This window comes from Camarhynchus parvulus, chromosome 5 (genome assembly GCF_901933205.1).
Source record: "Camarhynchus parvulus chromosome 5, STF_HiC, whole genome shotgun sequence".
Classification (NCBI taxonomy): Eukaryota; Metazoa; Chordata; class Aves; order Passeriformes; family Thraupidae; genus Camarhynchus; species Camarhynchus parvulus.
In genome coordinates, this window is record NC_044575.1 from 21,064,571 (window position 1) to 21,084,345 (window position 19,775).

At 40.1% G+C, this 19,775-nt stretch overlaps 1 protein-coding gene across 1 annotated transcript in view; it reads left to right on the forward strand.

Moving 5' to 3' along the window:
* HSD17B12 (hydroxysteroid 17-beta dehydrogenase 12) overlaps nucleotides 1–19,775 on the forward strand; it is an 83,423-nt gene that overhangs the window by 25,655 nt on the left and 37,993 nt on the right. The window contains 2 exon segments of the mRNA XM_030948774.1: nucleotides 5,965–6,011; nucleotides 10,378–10,453. Coding sequence (XP_030804634.1) covers nucleotides 5,965–6,011; nucleotides 10,378–10,453 — 123 coding nt within the window.

Below are 19,775 nucleotides of genomic sequence, written 5' to 3' on the forward strand. Positions count from 1 at the left end.
GGTGCTGTTTGCTAGAGGCAATATGGATAAAGGTATTCTGTGCTTTATCTCCATTAGGCATCTCAAAAGTTCATTTTGCTGTGGAAAACGTGTGTTTGTATCTGAAGGCAGGCTTGATCTCTTTAAGCTTTTTTTTTCACAGTAGTCTAACCTTGAGTTGGGGAGTCACGAATCTATAATCTTGTTTCAGCGTGATTGCTCTGCAGAACTGCAGTAGAATTTTCTATGCTTGCTGTTGCTCTCTCTCCCTGTTTCAACACTGGTCCTTGCTCCTTTGCTTGAGATGAGATGATTTCTACATGCCTGCCTCATGTTTTACTGCACCACTCTTTGCTTTTGTTTTAATATGTCCTGGCTGCATGAGAAGCAAGTAAAAATGTTCTCCCTGGGCCTTGAATACTCTGTTCAGTCACAAAACAGACTGCCAATGACTACTGGGTTCTGCTTTTGCCTGGCTCTGGAATGGCAGTCCCTTTTTTATGAGCAAGGAATACAACTCTATTATACCTCTTAGGAGGTGGTGGATGTTTTTTGATGACCTCTTATTTGGCAAGACAGTGGCAGTTACTGCTTATAAGCAGAAAAAGCGTGTGAGTTCCCCACACTGTTGATGGCACTTTATCTCTCGTATTTAGTCACGGGCTGTGGGATTTCTGAAGGATGCAGGTGCTATTGGAAACATTTGTGTATTTACCCCTATGTAAGGCTTCTGGAGACATATCTATATTTTTATCCCCTGAAGTACCACTGGTCATTTTAATCTTCTAGACTAAAGTCACTGTCTGGTTGCATGTGCTCCACAGGCTTGGTCTATGGCTTTTTTGATTATAGGAAAGCTGTTCTTTTAGTGCAAGAGGACACATCTCACTGACTGGTGAGGTTTTCTAACTTTGTTTATTGAGGGTTGCCAGTTTGGTACTGGTCAGGAAATGTTGCCAGTGCTTGTGAACTACATCATGCCTGTTGTATATGGGCAAAAGCTATGAAGCATTAGAAAATAATGCTTCATAGGGTATTAAGTCAGGGGTATTAAAGTGTAGAGAATTAGTGAGCTGTGTCTGTCAATAACTATTCTAGTAGTAGAGGCTATGGTGGGTGCCTGTATAGCTGTATCTTCAATTAAAGAGATCACCTTAAGAGGTCAAAGATGTGTAGTTAAACTCCAAGTGGGATTTGAAAAGTCTGTGGGGTGAGGTGTGAGTTTGTTTTCTCTTTCTTCTCTCCCCTCAACCACATAGGAAGCAAAATTCTGGCACAGCCATTAGGACAAAGATGCTATACTGTCCTGAGGTGTAGATTTTGGTGATCTAGGGAAAAGATGACATGACATATTAAGGATAATACTGTAATAAAAAATTTAACTGCTAATTTGTGATCTTGTGCTGATGACTTGTACATATACAATGGTAATTGTGGCGTAACCTCCTCCAGCAGTGTGAGCAGATGATGCCCCATACTGCTCTCATTGTTTGGAGACCTTGATACTACACTGGCAGTTTCTTTTTGCACCCTATCACTGCATCCAAAGCATGGGTGGGTTCACAGTAATTTATGCTAAGGTGGTGTACCCTAGTGGCTACCATGAATTATGGTTTTAGTTTTATGAGCTTTCCAGCTTCTTATCTACCACTCCGAATCAGTGTAGGGTTTGGAATATAAGACTGTTGATGTAAAACTGAAATGAAAGCCAGAACTAGATGATGCTACCATACATACATCTGTCACTGATTACAACAGTGATTATGCCAGTCTTACCCAAAATGCCATTTCCTAGAAGAGCAAGAGATGTTTCTTGCAGTGTGCTGGACTCACTAGGGCCAGGCTTAGTGGACTCTGACTCAGAACAGGAATTTTTAGACAGGCTTTTTTGGAACGTAAAAAAAGATTATGTGTATGTCAGCTCTCTAGCTATGCACATACTAGTTTCAAAAAAGGTTCTTGAGATGGGAATCTGTTCCAGGTGAGGCCTTATTATTTTCTGAAATACCATGTATCCAAAGCTGCTGAGGACTGGCCAGTGGGGGCTTCCCAGGGTAGAACATCTCCAGCCCAATGCCTGTGCATGTATTGATTTATTAGGAGTGAGCTCTTCTCAGAGTATGATGTGTTACTGGATACCTTCCCTTAATTTTTGTCCCCTGACTTTCAGGGTTGTAGGGGAAAAGGCAAAGATGGGTGTTGACTTCTTTGTCTAAAATTATCCAGTGCTGCAATACAAGCTTCCATTCAGGCAAACATTTACTTGGTGGGCTCACGCACAAGTTGCCTGGGCACTCTTCTTGCTTCTCTCCTGGAGACAGCAGATGGCTGAAGTGGGAAGCTACTACAGTTAGTCTGACTACTGAGTAAATGTGTATAATCACACTTAGGTGCTGGTGCAGCTTTCTTGTATAGACAATAACTTATTTCTATCCTACTTGCTTTGCCTTCTTTAAGCTCTGCCAACTGCAGTCCATTTGTAACTTTTGTTGGAAGGCAGTCTGTAGAAGAAACAGAATTCAAAAGCTTAATCCACACTTGGAGTCAAACTGGCTTGGGCACATCATGTTGATAGTAGAAACTTAGTTAAACTGACACAGCTTTGGAGTAGTTGACACTGCAACATTTTACTCCAGTATGGAAGCTTGAGATGAATGTTATCAATATGAAAATTTTAAGTGACTTTCTAAGGTACAAGCTTTAGGTCATCTAAAGTGTTGAGACGATAAGGTGGCTGAATATTGACTTCTGTGATGCTGGTCCTAGCGTTTACCCCACCTCTTTTCCCTGCTTTTACAATGTAAGGTCTAAGTTTTGCTTTCTGCTCTGGTAGATTCCTGTCATGGCAGCAGACCTTCCAAAGTGCTCGCTAGGATTCAGTAAATGAGCAGTAACCAGAGCTGGCTGAACTGGGTGCTACTGGTCAGCAGCAGGCTGGGTCTGTGTTGGTGCATGTTTCCCATCTCAGTCTGTGGGTGCTGACCTCCATGGCCTCTCCCAGTGCAGCTGTAGATGGGAAATCCATTTGCTTGGAATGGGAGGGAACTGAGCCAGGTGGCTTTTCTCAAAGGGCCTTAGAAAGGAGAGTGTGGCCTGAAAAAGGGGTTTTAGGTTAGGTGTTGGAAAGCAGTCCTTGTACTGTTAGTTCTTCAAGATGGTGTGGGAGCATGGAGCAGAAGACAGTTATCCTTCTCCACATGGAATCACTAATTAAATGATGGTCTCAGTGTCATCTTGTGAGGAGTTCCCTTATTGCTAAGAAAAACTAGCTGCATACTGTATCCTGAGGCCTTTTCCTGCAGCAGAAGCAAAACAGGGATGTGTATTAACCAGGAGTCTGTTTCTGTATTTGATGGCTCAAGCACTACTTTTTCCTGATGGGATTTTGTAATTTTTATGTACATGAGATTTAGTTAAACTTCTCACATCCTGTTCTGGAGGGTACTTTAATCTCTGGACTACAGGTTATTTTAATTTGAACTAGGACTTACAAAGGGAAAAAAAACATCCTGTTACTCACACTTCAGTTAGAAATCCCTGATCTTCAGCTTATGTCTCGTGCTCCAGCTGATTCCATTACCATTTACCTAAGCAATGGATCCAATAAATGAGTAAATATCCTTGACCGAAACTACTTGTACTTTACTAAGCCTTTAAAGGGCTACAGGTGCTTTTTGGAGTCCCTGCCTCATGGAGCATGCATTTTTGGCTGCAGCTGCTAGAAGTGGAATAACTTGCAGTGTCAGAAAACAGTGTTTTGAAATGCTGAGCTTGTTATCTGGGAATAAAACCATTAAGTCTGTAAATTCTGAGTTGGAAGGAGAAGAAACAATCTTAAGTGTTAAAGGGAATGGCTCTTCTTTAGGTGCCTCACTAACTATGGTGAAAGAAACAACCGCTTTGACCAAGTCACTGAAGTAGAATGTTTTCCACATTGGGTCAGCTTAGAACTTGTCCAGCTACTGTTGTGATCCTTACAGGGAGAGGTCCTGGTACTGTTTTCACTCCTGTGTGCTTCATTGTTTTGCTGAAGCAAAAATTACTTGTACGCATAATGTGAATCCCAGGTCAACAAGGCTGAAACTGAAGCTTGTTAGTCTTTGAACTAAAGGGATCATGCTGTCCTGCAGGACTGTGGTGTGTCTGGCTGAATGGGTAACAAAATTGGCCCAAGTTTGGTTGCAGGAAATGGGCTCCTGGGAAAGTATTCTCGATTTCGTCCCTAAAGTCTGATTTTTATTGGTCATTTGGACCCTTGGTTCACCTTTCATTACACTGCTTTGTTTCTGTACCAAAACTGTAACTCACACTTCCCTAATGGCGGCTGGATAGGAAGTGGCAAAGCAGTGTGACACAGATACTTGGTTTTCTCAATAAAATTCCCTGACACTGACAGTGCAGCAGCCAGAGCTCTGTTTAGTAGCTGGAGGGAGCATCCAGTGTGTGCAGTATGCATATCCTTATCATGCTGGAGTTATGTCATCTTGGAAATAAACCCTGAAACCAGGGAGGGCATAAACATATATGCATGTATCTGTGGTCATCTGTGAATTTCACTTAAATCAGGATGTGACTGGATCTTTCTTTTTAGCCTGTTACTGAATTGTTGCTGGACCATTCAAACTCAAATAGGGCCTTTGCAGCAGTTTAATCTTTTATTATTATAGCCAAATATGTATAGGTAGCAGGCACAGAGACTGAAAGGGTTACAGCATTTCCTAGCTGTTATTACTCAAACAGAAATATTCTGGCTGCAGTTTGCATGCTAACTGTTAGAGGGGATCTGCAAGCAGTAAGTAATCAAATCATCTGCAAACACATCTCCTTCCAGTGCTCCAAAGGGGAGCTACTGCTGAATCCCAATGCCAGACAGCACCTCTGTCTGCTATGACTTTCATTCAGGTAGAGGTTGACCTGAGAGTTAAACCAACACTCCCAGTTCACTGTTCTGAAATATCAAACAAGTCCAGTTATTTGGCCATGGCTACATTCAGCGATAAGTAGTGGAAGCACAAACCAAACTCTTCTGATCTGATAAAAGACAAACAGAAAAAATCCAGTATGTTCTGTGGCTACTTGGAGAGTGAGAGCAGAGACTGGTAAATGACAGGTTGGACAGGAGAGCTAAAAATGTCAGGATGTTGAGGTGTAGGTGTTGGGTCCGGTGAGAGGAAAAAGCTGAGAGAGAAAAAAAAGTGATGCTGAATTTACTTGCACAAAAAGAGGTTGGAAAAGCAGTTTCTGTATGGAGGAATTGCTATTTACTGGGATGATCAGCTACTAGTGTGGCGAGAGCCCTGGAATAATCTGTCAAACTAATGGCATGTTGAGTCACTCACAGCTTCTCAGCTTGTGGAAAAGAATCCTAGAAAGACTTGAAGCTTGACACAGATCCAGTCACCCACAGGTGAGAAAGTTTAAGCTGTAGAAGCCCAGCTTGCAACTGATGCCTGGATCAGTCGCTCATACCAGTACTGGTGAACACAATGGTCACAAGGATCTGAAGTCTGCTGGAGGAACACTAACAGAAAGCTGTTGCCAGTGTCCTAAAATTTGTTTTCTTGGATGCTTACTGGATTTGAGATACTTTTTATATTACTGTACACTTAAAACTAAGTTGACAGCTGGTTTAATAGTCACAAATCTGCTTTTTTTTAAATTAAATGGCTTGGAAATCTCTTAGTCCACAAAGTTTCTGAAGAAGAGTATTAGGACAGAGGCCTGGCTTTAGAAGGGATGCTGAACCTGATTCTTGAAACACATTAGGCTCCTAATTCCCTTTCTTTCTCTCCTTTCTTACCTATGGAAAAGTTTTAGTGTGAGTTCTTAAAGTAATTTCATAGGAGTTGTACACCTGTTTCAGAGACTTTAATATGTTTCTGTCTGGAATTAGTACTTTAATAGCCTACAAACAAGCACACACGTTGCAATTACTTCTGTGAAGCAACTAATGCAGATTTGTCTTTTTTTTTTTTTTTGTTGCAGTGATCACGGGAGCTACTGATGGGATTGGAAAAGCCTATGCAGAAGAGGTAAGAATTCCTACCACTTGGAAGTCTGTCTTGATTCTTGGCAATATGTCAAGCTGTCTCAACTCTGTCAGGCTGCATGTGATATTTCCTCACCTTATCTTAGCATAGATATCTGTGGAGAAAGAGGTCTCCTACCTTGCCTTCCTCTGCTAACCCGCCAAAAGTTGTATCTCTTTTTGTTAGTTTCTTCTATTTGTGAACTATATTTTCAGCTCTTACCTTGTCCTTCAGTTTTTATTTTTAACTTCCTTTGTTTTTAAAAGAATTTTAACTTTCTCAGCCCTTGGTAATTCCTTTTGGTACTTCCAGGCACTGACTAAATGGCATTTACAGCTGCTAGCAGTAAGTTCCAATTATTTTCTCTAGTTTATGAAGTCTCTGAAGCTGGGTTTTACCTTTATCTCTTCTACTGTACTTTTGCTCTTGATGGATATGTGGGCTCCAAATATGTTTCATATACTGGAATGTATTGCTTAAGACAGAAAGTGCCTGGTAGTATAGGGTAATTTTAGCCTATAAGCCCAGAGAACATAATGACAAATAGTGCTGACTGCAACAATTTATAGCAAAAATAACTTTAAACTCAGCATTAGTATCAGAGTGAGCCCGTCTGTGCTCATTTTTGTGTTCTCTGAAGCACCAGCATGATTTTGTGTGAGATCAGCTGTGAGATATTCCCTTTTCCTCAGTTTTTTCTTATTTAGTTTTTTTTTTTTGTTTTGCGAAGCCCACAGGGAAAATGGCATTCCTCTTCCTCTTCATGGGTGGTCCTTGTCCTTTGGATTTCCTGTCATCCTGATGTGCCTTGCCCTGCTACCTGCACCCCTAGCCCCCAGATTATTTCTACTTTGCAGGAAGTAGTACTTCATAGTCCTAGTTTGAGAAAGGGGAGTTGGCTGCAAAAGGAATTAAGCCTGGTGCCAGCAGCACCTGACCCTGGCATATTGCTCACAGCTCATACCTGCCAGGTACCCCAGTTACATGGCACCAAAGCAAATGATGCAACACTTAATATTAACTGTCTAGAGCAAGTGGGAGGAGGTCACTGTGCTCACCACAGTGAATAAAATGAGAGCTTGCTTTATGTTCTGTAATGTCTCTAAGAAATAAGCTGCTTTTGAGCATGAATGTCTGCTGCTGGCTGACTGCTGGATTCAAACCCCCATTAGGAAAGCATCACAAGTATGAGATACTGTTGGAAAACCGTCTCTATTACAGCTGCCTTGCAGTGGTTGCTGTAAGCACAGAGCACCCCAAAAAGGAATACCCAAAGGGTATAGATACTCATTCTTGGGCTACAGAATAAAACATACTTTGAGTTGTATTTATTATTGTTATTTAAACATTTATTTAGAATTAAAACACAAATCCATCCTTTGACAGCTTAAATGGATGAAGAATACTTTGATAAAGTCAAGTGTGGATGTGGGGCGAAATGTGGAGTACATCTCAGTCTTTAACTCTAGAGACATCTACAGAAGTCTGCCAGAAGAGGCTTGATTTTCTACTAAAAATTCCTTCCTGGCTACTATAAATTCCGCTGGCATATGGCTGCTTGGGCCTTGATGGCTGTGATTATAGTCGTGTAGACAACTTCCTTTTCCTTGAAGGAATTTGTGAGAATTGTAACTGTGTGTTGAGAATTGCCTCTTTGAAAGTTTGATATGGTCTCACTGGAAAGTGATGGAAGAGCATTATGAGTGTGGAATCTTGGGTTATACTCTGCTCTGTAGATTATTTTGCTTTTCCAAGCAAAGAACTGTTTCTACGATTTCACTCTTGCAGTATTAAGACCTTTAATCTTTGCCCAGCACTGATATCACTGCTAGATCAGCCCTTTGTGAAAGGTTTCATGTTTTGAGGATATGGTGAGGAGTCAGTATTTGTTGTCCCTCTATCATTATCTTTTGATTTTGAAAATCATTAGTATAAATTCAACCTTAGCCTTATTTGTGTGCTGGTGATAAACTAGAGGTTGCAATCCCATTGCATACTCTGCAGTACTCTACTATGCACATCTGTTTAGTATAGCATTTTTAGAATCTCTTGCTATGTCTATTCTAACAAGAGCTTTAACCTTGCTTTGGCTGGCTGTTGATGTCATTGTTTTCCATCCTGGAGAGAGAAGGTTTATACAGCAGCAGTGTTTTACTACCAGAGTGGAAAATGTGGTAGTCACTAACATGGCATTTAAGGAAATAAAGCACCTCCATTCATCAGCTCCATTAGAATGGTGACCCTTGCTTGCATCAATCCTTAGCCTACAAGGTTAGCTTCCCAACATATGCTACTCTGGGTGAGTTTTTATGGTAAGTTTTAAGGGCCTGTCATTCAGCCATTTCAAGACCCTAAGGATACTGGCCAAAGGGGCAAGTGTAATAACAGGTTATCTACAAAGCAAGTGGGTTCCTATATAAAAATAAAATTAGTAACTGGGATCTCTGGGATCATTATCTCACTTTGGATGATTGTGTTTCCTTTCAACCAACTAGGTCTGTACCAGTGAAGGCAGAGTGCTCAGCAGGCACCTTAATTGAACTTGCTCTCAAGTACTGTATCTTTTTCAATTTTGATTACTTCTCTTAGTGATATTGTTCCTAGTTACAGGGTCTTCTGTTGGCTCTTTTATGTGCTTTCTACTTAGAACTCCACTTGCAAAAGGGTTTCCAATTTCAGATTGGAAACTACTTCTCAGAATGCATCCCTTTAGTGTGAACATAGTAGAGGTTTCTCTCAAGCTCGCCCTTGTGGTGGAAATTCTCTAAATGTGGTGAAGTTCCACTGACTGGATGTATTGGCATCACTTTACTTCCTTGGCTTTTGAGACAAATACAGATGAATACTTTTCCATTAAGCTCAGGTACCTACTGAAGCAGTCTGAGAGCCCAAGGGTCATGACTGCTGAAAGAGAGCAAACCCTTCTGTCAGCAGTCTGGAGCTTTGCATCCATGAGGAAGATCTCTGAGGCTTTTTGCCTCATGGGACAACAGTTATTTTGGATTCTGAGCAGATTACTGTCAGATTGTCCTAGCAGGTTAGGTAATTAGGCCTTCATTGCCTCCATCCTGTGGAATGAGTGCTATTCCCTTCTTCCTGGTGCCTTCCAAGCCTACTGTGGGCTTCATGTAAAGTGTGTTCCAGTGTGCCAGGTGCTTATCTGCAGTTGGCTGGATGTGTTCATCCCTTTCAGACAGTAATTCTTGTAACACCACATCGTTTCCTCGAGCCGAAGGAGTAAGTTGCCTGTAAGCCTGAACCTGGCAGCTGTTTGCTAGTGATTCCTGTGGTGTCTTTGGTGTCACCACGCCTCACTTTATGCTCATGAGATCTAGTATGAGATTTCTACTGCTTAGAGATCACACCTGGAAGTAGAGAGTTCATGGGTGAACTCTGCCTTACCTCTGTCAGACAGAATCACTACTGCTTTGCATACTCCTGCTAGAAAAGTAGATGGCTTTAAACCACTTCAGGTTGTGGCTGTACTGTGCTGTAGCGTTTTGAGGTTTTTGGGTCTGTGTGTTTTGTTGGTTGGTTAGTAGGGATTTTTTTGATTTTTTTGTTGTGGTTTTCTAAAATTCCATTGAAGTGCCATTCTCATCAGCTTCTGATGGAGCAATGACAACATACATGGTTTTTATGTGTAGGTCTTAAGTGTCTGAAGTGTCTGAAAGGCAGAGCCACTTTGAACTGTGGATAGAGATATTGTTTCTACTTAAAGTAGTCACAAACATAATTTTCATTTCAGAGTAAATCAGATATGTAACTGTCTTCCTGCAGTCACTTTTCAATTGAGTTGTTAGATCTCATTTTAAACTTGCAGTGGCAGGTCTGATTTGATGACCATGGTATGCTCTGGCCCCATCTTAATTTCCTCAGATAGCTTCCCTAAAAGAGTTGCAGAAGTAAATTAACCTTAATACCTATGAGTAGTACAAAGTAAGAGTGGAGCCTTACTAAAGGGAGGAAGTATTGAGTTGCAACACAGGTGTTCAAGTGACCATGGATATCTTAACTTGGCACATTAAACTTCATTATGGGTAATAATGTCTTTGCTCTGACTTGCAGAGGTAGTGTAAAAGTTCTGTAAAATACCCACTGTTTGTTTTCTATTTTATAAATGTGCCTATCCACCTCTATTAGATGACTGAGAAGATAGCATGGTGTGAAGGGAATTAAATAAGAAATAACATGGAAGTATTTATCCTGGTTTTCCCCTTTGTATCTCTATTTGAAATTGTATTTTTTTCAGACTTGCTGGTCATATATTGTTGGGATGTTTGATGAATTTTGCAATTGCTTTGATTAGGATACTAACTTGGAAGTGATTTATGACTATTCTAATGTCTCCTGTTTTGTCTTCTTGCAGTTAGCAAGACGTGGAATGAAGGTGGTTCTAATCAGTAGGTCAAAAGAAAAACTGGACCAGGTTTCTACTGAAATAAGTGAGTTAAAACTTCTTCCCTAAACTTCACTGGCATGCTTATAATTAAATGCAATTGCACATGAATTTCATACATGCTAATATATACAACTCTGATTTTGAAAAGAGTTTGCTCTTGTGCACAGTGCAAATGTTACAGATATAAGTGGTAAAGGCCTTGCAGTTCAATTTTACAGCTCTTCGTATTTAACTTCTGAGAACAATAGGGCTTAATTCTGGAATAAGTACTCCTAAAACTGTTAGTCTTCCATAAGAATAGCTTACCAGGCCAGACTGAAATACCACCTATTCACATAGTAGTAGTTGTCTAAAATCATAATAAGGCAAGAAACATGCAGTCACTTCTCCATTTGAATATTCTCTCTGTTTGAAGCGAGTTTGATTTCATGGGCTCCAGCCATAAGGGTGGTTTCTTTGCAACTAGAAGTTGTTGAAAGTGTTTTCTTTGTTATTTGTTGTCTTACCAAGTATACAGATTTATTGTGGGTAACTTGCCCCATCTCCCTCTTTTTTGTTTTGTTTGAATAAACTACTCAAAGAATATATTAGAGACCTGTAAGCTCTTTTGAGGTGATGAGTGTTCATAGTCATAAGAATATATGGAATGAGTTAATGTGTTTAAGAACCTGTATTAGGGATTGTTTCTTCAGTAAGTGCGTAGTAAATGGCTGTAATGGAAAAATAAGGGAGCAACTGGAGTGTTTCAATCACAAATGGGTATTTCTACAGAATCAGTTAGGAAAAAACTTCCTCAAGTCTCATGCTGACAAATGATTTCCCAATCAGAGCAAAGTATAATGTAAACCACAAGAATTCCTCTTCTAATCTATATCTCTTGTATTAGGGCATATTTCATGCAAGGTTATTAGTTTGTGCAGTGTATGTCAAGATAAAGTGAGAAATATAACCATGTGAAAAGGTTTTGATAAGCAGGAGTAGAAGTTGTGTACAATAAAGCAGGTTTCTCAGCATAATGATGTTGGGCAAAGAAACATTTAAGATGATGCTTCTGTGCTACCCTCCCTTGTCTTGCTTAGGCTTTCTAAAATGGTTTGTGCATGTAATGCAGATAATGGTAAGAACTGCTCTCCTTCCAAGGTCATAAATGTATAATTCTGGCTTAAGTTTACTAAAAAATTCTATGTATTTGTTAGTGGCACTGTTTTACTATGAAGCATAATCCCCTAAGTCAAGAGTCAACACACTGTGCTGTATGAAGTTGTAAAGGATTGCTGAGTGAAAGTAAAGATGACTGAAAAACTCAAGGACTTCAGCTTCCTAAACAGTAGCTGTTGTACTAGATGTAAAGTCAGGGCATACAGTTCTGTTGATAGCAATGTCACTATTTCTGGTTTTTAGTGTCCAATGTAAGATGGCATATCAAACTGTTTTCTAGACAGAAAATTATTCTTTCTTATGTGTATGTTTAAGTTGTAGAGAGCATTCCTTCTTAGAGCAAAGTTGTCATCAAGTTCTATCTTCCACCGATTTGGAAGTAAGTGGCATTGTTCATTAGTATCCTTCATTTAAGGCTGTCACTGCAGTGTCTGGACCTACCTGTGACACTCTGGTCAATGCAGTGACAGTGTAAATGCAGTAGAATAGGTGTCACTGCCTAGGTAACCTGTCTCACTGCTGATGCTTGCTGCCCATACACAAGGAAGCTACAACAAGGTTGTGTTTTTTGGTGGTTCACTGCAGTAGCTGGATGATAGTTTGCTGCATTTGTGTGGGCATGTGCAGTCACGTTTCTAGCAACGTTACATAAAGTTGTTTTGCTAAGTCAAGCTATAACTGAAAGAAGTTTCTACAAATAGTCTTGTTCAGGAATCAAACACCGATGCATGAAGTAACAAGCTTCTTTAAAGTGGTCATAACCCTTTCTGTAACAGTTTGGGTATCTCTTTCTCCCTGGGAATTAAGCGTGATGCTGACAAGATAGATAAATCTACTGCTTTGAGCTTCAGCACTTACATGGTAGCTGCTGGGAGAGGTTCTCAAATTAAAAAAATAGGTACATTTCCCTATGTGAAGCAGCCTGTAATACATAATTACTGGTAGGCCTCACCCAAACATTTTTCTGCTTCCTTTCCTAAACCGCTCTGAAATGAGATGACTCATGCTGGGTTTTCAGAACACTTCTTTTGACAACACTGAGCTACTGAAAAGTATACCTTGTTCATCGTGGCATGGATTAGGATAGTCTGCATGAGCAAGCAAGCCTGAGTTGCACTTTCAGATCCTGCTAGGTTTTAGCTGGACAGAATTGTCTTGTATCCAGTCCCATGTGGTCTCTGCAGTCTGCTCAGATGTTGTCATATTGTCTTGGTTTGGAAAGACAGGAGTCTGCTAAGGAAGGCAGGAGCCTCCCCTGAAATGGAGAATGTAAACCCGCCCCACCCCTCCGAATTGCTATAATTTTAAATTAAGGGGCTCTCAGCCAAAGATATGGAAGCAGGAAATAACAGTTCTTTAATGGGGAGAAATAAAAATAAAATAAACAATGCAGTCCACTAGAACAACACTGACAGAGTCAGAACCCAACCTGACACCCTGTCGGCCAGGGTGTTGGTGGTAGTCCAATTGAAAATGTGGCTGCAGTCCTCCTGAAGTATCAGGTGTGGTTCTGTTGGAGCAAGGAGGATCTGTAGAGAAGGATGTAGTCTTCCTCTAAAGATCCAGGAGGAAAAGGCAGCTGCTGTTCCTCTGGGGAATCTAGTGGAGAAAAAGCTGTGTTGGAGTGTCATAATGTCAGACTATATCGGGGTAGCAGTGCTTGGCTCCTCCCTCTGGGCAGAGCATCTCACAATGGGATGTTATAGTTCTTATCAGTCATGCACCGATATTCAATAGTCTGTTATCAGCAGAGGTCCCCTCCCGAGGAAGGTGTGAATGTGGTCACTCAAAGAGAGAGATAAGGCAAACTGCTCACTTGACAAAAGTAATCTGCCATACAGATGGTAATGGAAAACATCTTGCGTGCAGTCTTCAACACATATATAAGGTGGGTGACTTTTTTAATGCTAGGTCTGTAATTACTTAAACGGATCCCTTGCAGGCTTCTAAGGTAACTTTAAACTTCTCTATAGTGGTCCATTGTTCTTCAAGTTGGCACAGAGCCTGCTCCTCTTGAGTTATGACTCTTAATCACTTTAAGGAAGAATGGCTGTTTAACTAATTCCAGTTCTTTGAGTTGTGTGATTCTGTGCATGTTTTCAGTTTGCTCCTCCTTTTCATTAATCAATCTCATGCTTATCCTATTGAATGGATAGATACACTCTGCCATAAATAATGACAGGGGTTTTGAGACTCAGGTGTGTTCATTCTACTTCAGAAGACTCATCTGCTCACAGGGTATACTTCTACTAGGAGTGACATCTATTTACAAAATGCAAGTTGTATAACCACCATCATAAGGGAAATACTCATATGTCTTTCTGCATGTCAGCTGACCTGGAGCTGATTTTTTTTTTATGTGCACATGCACATTAAAGTGGCTGAATTGATGTTATAGGAACACCAGATGTTGTGAATGTGCAGCTCAGTTTGAGCAACAAAAATTAGTGGGTTAATTACAAGTTTTTGAAGACTTTATAAGATTTTTCACTGTGTTTTCAAGCATGTTTTAAAGCTTTTTTTTTGTTTTTGTTTTTGCAGACTACCTAGGTGTTGTAGGATTTGCCATAAAAGAGAAATTCTGCTTTTTGTTCCCTAAGAAATAGGGGTATAGAGATAATATAGGATAGAATAGGGACAATATAGGATAATAGGTATACTCTATTAAGAAATAGAGTATCGGCCACTGACTGAAGAAAAAATTTAGAATTTCCTCCTCAGTTGTCATGGACAACCTTTATGAGGAATGATATAAATTTCATGGAAGTATATTAGATCTTTTAATCAAGTTGTCAGGCACAAGCACAGACTATTAAGGTCACTGTAAAAAAGGCTTTTCTAGTTTAGTTCATGCTGCTTCACTGTTCCACCACTTTTCTGAAGTGTCTGTTGCATTGCATTGTTAAACACTTCCAAACATTCAGGGAGGATCAGGAAGAGAATTTCTCTCTGAATGGAGAGTTGGAGAATTGTTTGAGTGCCACATAATGAGTCTATTCCCTGATTTGCTGTATTTAATAATGAGCATGGTCCAAGACATCTCAGGTGCTCTGTGCTAGCAGTTGGTTCTTGAACCATGGATTTGCAGGCAGAAAAGCTTCAGTGACTGCACTGGATAAGTTTGTTCTGAGGGAATTGAGAACTACTTTGCTGTAGAAACTCATTACCCAGGGACTGCAATATGAAGAATGTAGTTCAGACCAGATAAGCAAGGAAAAACTTCAGTTTGTCTATAGGGAAATTGTCCAAAGAATTTGGTATTGGTGTCTTGTTAGCTGGTACCTTCACAGGACACTTCATGATGGAGTTGAGCATGAGCTGCAAGAGCCAGGAAAAAACTGCTACTGCTTGCTGGTGTTTCTACTTACAAGTCTGAGTAACTACTTACTTGTAGGTGAGTGCATATAAAAGCAACATGGCAGATTTTGTCATCAGTTATTATATAATGAAAGGAAATTCCAATTTACTGCTTTAAAGTTCGTGGTTTAGTTTTACATACACACAGATGATAAAATTGGCTCCAATTAAATTGTTTGAATTTAGAGAAATCAATTGTTTTTCCAAAGTATTCTCAAAAATTAACATTTAATTGGAATACGCTATAAGCCTTTCATACTTGGGAACTACATACATACAGCCTTACATGCATTGGGAACTAATGTTCAAAACTTGGATTCTGCTACATGTCTATAAGAAAATACAAGTTTCTTCTATAAGGAAATAAAGATTTTTGGCAATTTTGCAAAAATCTATGTAGCCATTTCATTCCAATACATTTCCTCAGCCCAGTGTGTAGTGTGTGTAAGTTGCTTGGTCATGGTAGCTTCATCTTGAACTACTCTCTAACCCTAAGATTTTGGGTATCATTAACTGGTAACTGTCATGCTTATATTCAGCATCTGTTGTGTTCTAATACTCTGGCATGCTTTTTGAGTACAAAAATGGGATGTGGTGCCAAACCTAGAAATGTTTCTTCCCCATTTCCTAGGTGGGTGGGTTTTACAGTTTTCTTCTGCTTTCTTGGTGAGCAGGTTGTGGGCAGCATCCTGAAACAGACCTGATGCTGAGCCCTGTGCTTGTGCCCCATCCCTCACCATGACCCACTGCAGCAAATGGGAAATGCCCCTATGACAAACCCTGCAGATACTCCCTGCACCTCCCTTGGAGCACTTGGCTCCTTCATCTCTGCCCTGTCACTCAGATTTTCTCTCTGCTGCACCACAGTACATCCTTCTCACATTTTGGAGTTGGCAAGTAAGAATATTTGCGTTTAATAGAGGAGGTTGAAATGCAGACAGCTTCTGAGAGGAAGGGGGCATCTTTTGCACAGAAATGACATTCTTTGCACAGAAATGACAAGATTCACTTGCCTGAGCTTAACATGAAGACTAAGTGAATCTAGCAGTTATTCTGACCTTTTGTGATCTATTTTAAGGTAAATGAATATGTTTGCAGCCTTCTATCCACCTGAGCCAGGTTCAGGTTTACATACTTGAAATCCTTATATATTTCTTGAACTTGACAAAATGGCTTCAAATATTTTAGACTTGTTTTGATGCACTGAAGTCACCTTTCACATAAAGTTGTAGTGTGAGGGTCTTTGATAATGAACTCTTGAATTTAATCTCTGCAGAAAGTTTCCTTTGGATGAAGTGAAGGAAGTTCTCTTGGTTTTGCCTTGTGTGAGCCACTTACTAAAGGAGCAGTTGGTGGGCACTGTAGAGAGTGGACAGAGGATTCAAACTGAATTAATTTTCATTAATTTGTTAATTAATTAAGTAGATGACCCTGATGTAAAAAATAGAGCTGTTGGAAAGGGAGCTTATTTTTAATTTTGAATTTTTTTCTTCTTTAAGAAGAATTCTGCTTCTGTGGCTGGGTATTTTTCCCACTTAGTCCCTCTTTTTTTATGGTCTTCTCTTGAATTTTCTCACTGACATTTTGTCTGGACTCATTTAAAGAAATTGAACAGAATACTTGGAGAGCAACACTTGACAGATGCCCTGCAAACTACAGGATGCAGTCCTAGAACTACTTCACCTCTTAGGAGAGTTTTGAGGTAGCAATCTGGTAGGACCATACACAAGTAAATGTTCTGCAGATGACCAGTGATATCCTTGCAGAAGGACTTCCTTTCCATATCATCTGTCAGCATATGGAGTAACAGACCACGTATCACAGGTGGCTTTAAGGATGAAAACCAGGAACTTTATTGGTCAGTGTAGGAGTTCCACAAAGCAGTAGGTGAGCTGGCAAGCTCTAGGAGATGGTGATTTTTCACACCTGGTAGGACTGAGTGAGTTTCTTCCAGAGAGAAGGTTCTTGCTGTGAACCTCACTGCCAGTGTATTTCTATGCAGTACTTACTAATAGTTCATAAACCCAGGAAGTCCAGGGAAAGGAATGTATGAAGGTTATTTAAATATTAATTCGGGACTTTGGGTTTCCTTGTCTGAATATAAACACAGCAGAAGTAGCCTCGTACTCTGTATATTGTGTCTGTAGGATCAGGACTAACTCTGGGACCTAATGGTTTCTTGAGTCTTAAAGCTTTACATGTTAGGTAATTGGATCAATGGGCAGGTGACTTCCTTGGTACTTTTGAAAGCCAGACTTGAACAACCAGGAATTGTCTTCCCTGCAAATGTTTGGGGTCACTGCTGCCTCTGCCTGGCAATAGTTGTGTGAGGGGGATACACTGCATTTTCTGTAATACTCAGAAACATAATGCCTGTCTCTGGTAACAACCTGTCTGTGACATAGGCCTTTAGGGATGCCAAAACAAGAGCCTCTGGGCCTTTGAGCACCTTTTGTTAACACGTAAGCTGCAATCTATTGCTTATCACTTTCAGTGTAAAATAAGCTGAACATCACATGAAAAAGTAAGTATTGGATTGTTTTCACATTGGATTGGGTGAAAATCTGTTTTGAAAATTTAGTTTAAGCCAACCGGTAGAAGCTCTATTACCAAGGGACTTAAAATCAGGCCTTTTAAATGTCACTGCAAGGAATAGTCTCTCTCTGGCACAAGAAAGGACTGTGTGGTGCAAACAGCGCTATCTTCCTTCTGCAACTTCATTCTATGAATGTGTATTTTAGTCTTATGTCATTTTTTTAGCAGGTTAAGTTCCATTACATCAAGTCCTTTTTATCTGTCAAAGCTGTAAAAATCCCTGATAGACTTCTCTACTGAGGAAACAGTGATAATCGCTTCTGTGGTTTTTCATGAATATGTTGTGGTGAGGAAAAAAAATGCTAGTTAGTAGCTCTTCATAGAGAAAGGAAACTTAGTTGATTTGTTCTGCACAACAAATTCTTTTAAAAAATCCTTGAATATGAGAAATAAGCACTTTTATCCAGTAGCTACACAAATTTGAAAATTATGCTTGCTATAACTCCTTAGGCATGTGCCACACTTCCAGTGCTGAATGGGTACTCTATTTCTTCGAGCAGTAGATGGGGACTAATTAACAGTGGATTTTTCCTTACAAGTAATACTTTGGAGAACCCTGAAAACTTGTCCTTTTAAGTGCCTGACTTGGGCTACAGCAAACATTTTACTGTGAATGCTGTATTGGAGGTATAAAAGATAATGCTGAATTAGCCTAGAAACTTGTTTCCCTTTTTAAATTTCCTTTAATTCAAGTAGAGTGACTGACTTAAATGTCTTGAAATTGACTTGAGAGTAAGGGCAATTTTTTTTTTGTTAATCCATGGTATGACACTTTTCAGTCTCTATAAGTGACACTAGATTCTTCTTACTGTGTATTTTTTCTGGTCTTTCTGAAATTCATTCTGTTGAGCCTAAATCTGAAAAAAAGTGTTGTTTTTTTTTAAATAAGTACTGTTCCAATAAGTATATGGCTGAAGAATTTAGACTCCATTTTGCAAAAAGCAATGCAAAATGCATGTTTACATGTATACATGTATCAGGTGTACACATTGTCACAGACAATAATAATGGCATTAAGGGAAAGGAAACGTTGCAGGAAGTATGGGAACAGTCCATATGCCCTTCCTAAAATGATTAAGTAAATTAAAAATTTCTCTCTCTTTATGCTTAGTGACAACAAATACATCAATGAATATTTTAAAAAAATTCGTGGGGGTTTGAAAATAGTGTGGGGAAAGAGGAGAGATGGAAGGGGAGTTTGAGAAGCTGCCGATTACACAATAGTGACCTTCCCACGCTTCACGTTGTGCATCCCCCTGAAACAGCTCGGGATTGTGCCCTAGCCACTCCTTGTGCAGCTTCAGCCAGAGTGGATATTTTGGGAGTTGTGCTGCAGAGAGCTATTCTGGGAATCACCACTCCTGACAGCACAGCACGGGGGCGGCCGCACGTGCGGGGCCTGGGAGCCCCCCGTGCCTGGCACACGGGGTGAGGGGTGCGTGGGGAGCACCGCGCTCAGCTCGCCTGGCTGCCTGCAGGCACTGCAAACACTGCCAGCACTCGAGTGTGCAGCCCCCCTGGCTGCCAGCCTCTGCAGCTGTTTGTCACAGCCTGCTTGATTTTGTGTTTTTAGTTAGCTTGGTAATTAGAACAAGCTTGATTTAGAAAAGCTTGCAATGCTGAGCATAATATTTGGGTGAATGGCCTTATTGATTGATCCTGCGTTGCTCAGAATGTGTTTCTGACTTGGTTAGTGTGTTTTAGAAATTGTAATGTATTTTGATGTAATGGAAGTCAGAGGAGAGCAAATGGAGGCAATTATTAATAAAGTGTGTTTTCCCTCTGTTTTGTAGTACTGTACATACACATTAAAAACTTACACACCCAAATGGCTCAATGGTTTTGGACTTTGGCTTGGAGAGCTGAAGTCATCTGTGAAAGCTGAGACGTGAGGAACTGACTTTTATATGTCTGTGTATATTGAAACTTAAAGTTAACAGAACATTTAAATTAAAGTCTGTCATTGTTTTACCTGCTCCACAGTTCTATGTGATTAGATTTTTTAAAATATTCTCTCTTTTTAAGAAAGCTATTTCTGTGAGATTATATGTGCAACTATTGCAGTATGTAAGGAATTCCCTGGAAGTCCTGCATGTGTACTTGAATGAAAGGAATTGGAACCTCTTCCTAGAGGCTTGACCAAATGTTCATATGCATATGCTTAAAACAATTTATGGAAACAGCAAGTACTGTTAAATTGTAGGCAAGCATCTTAAGCTATGCAGGAACAGCATAGGCTTCCTTTGCAACAGGTG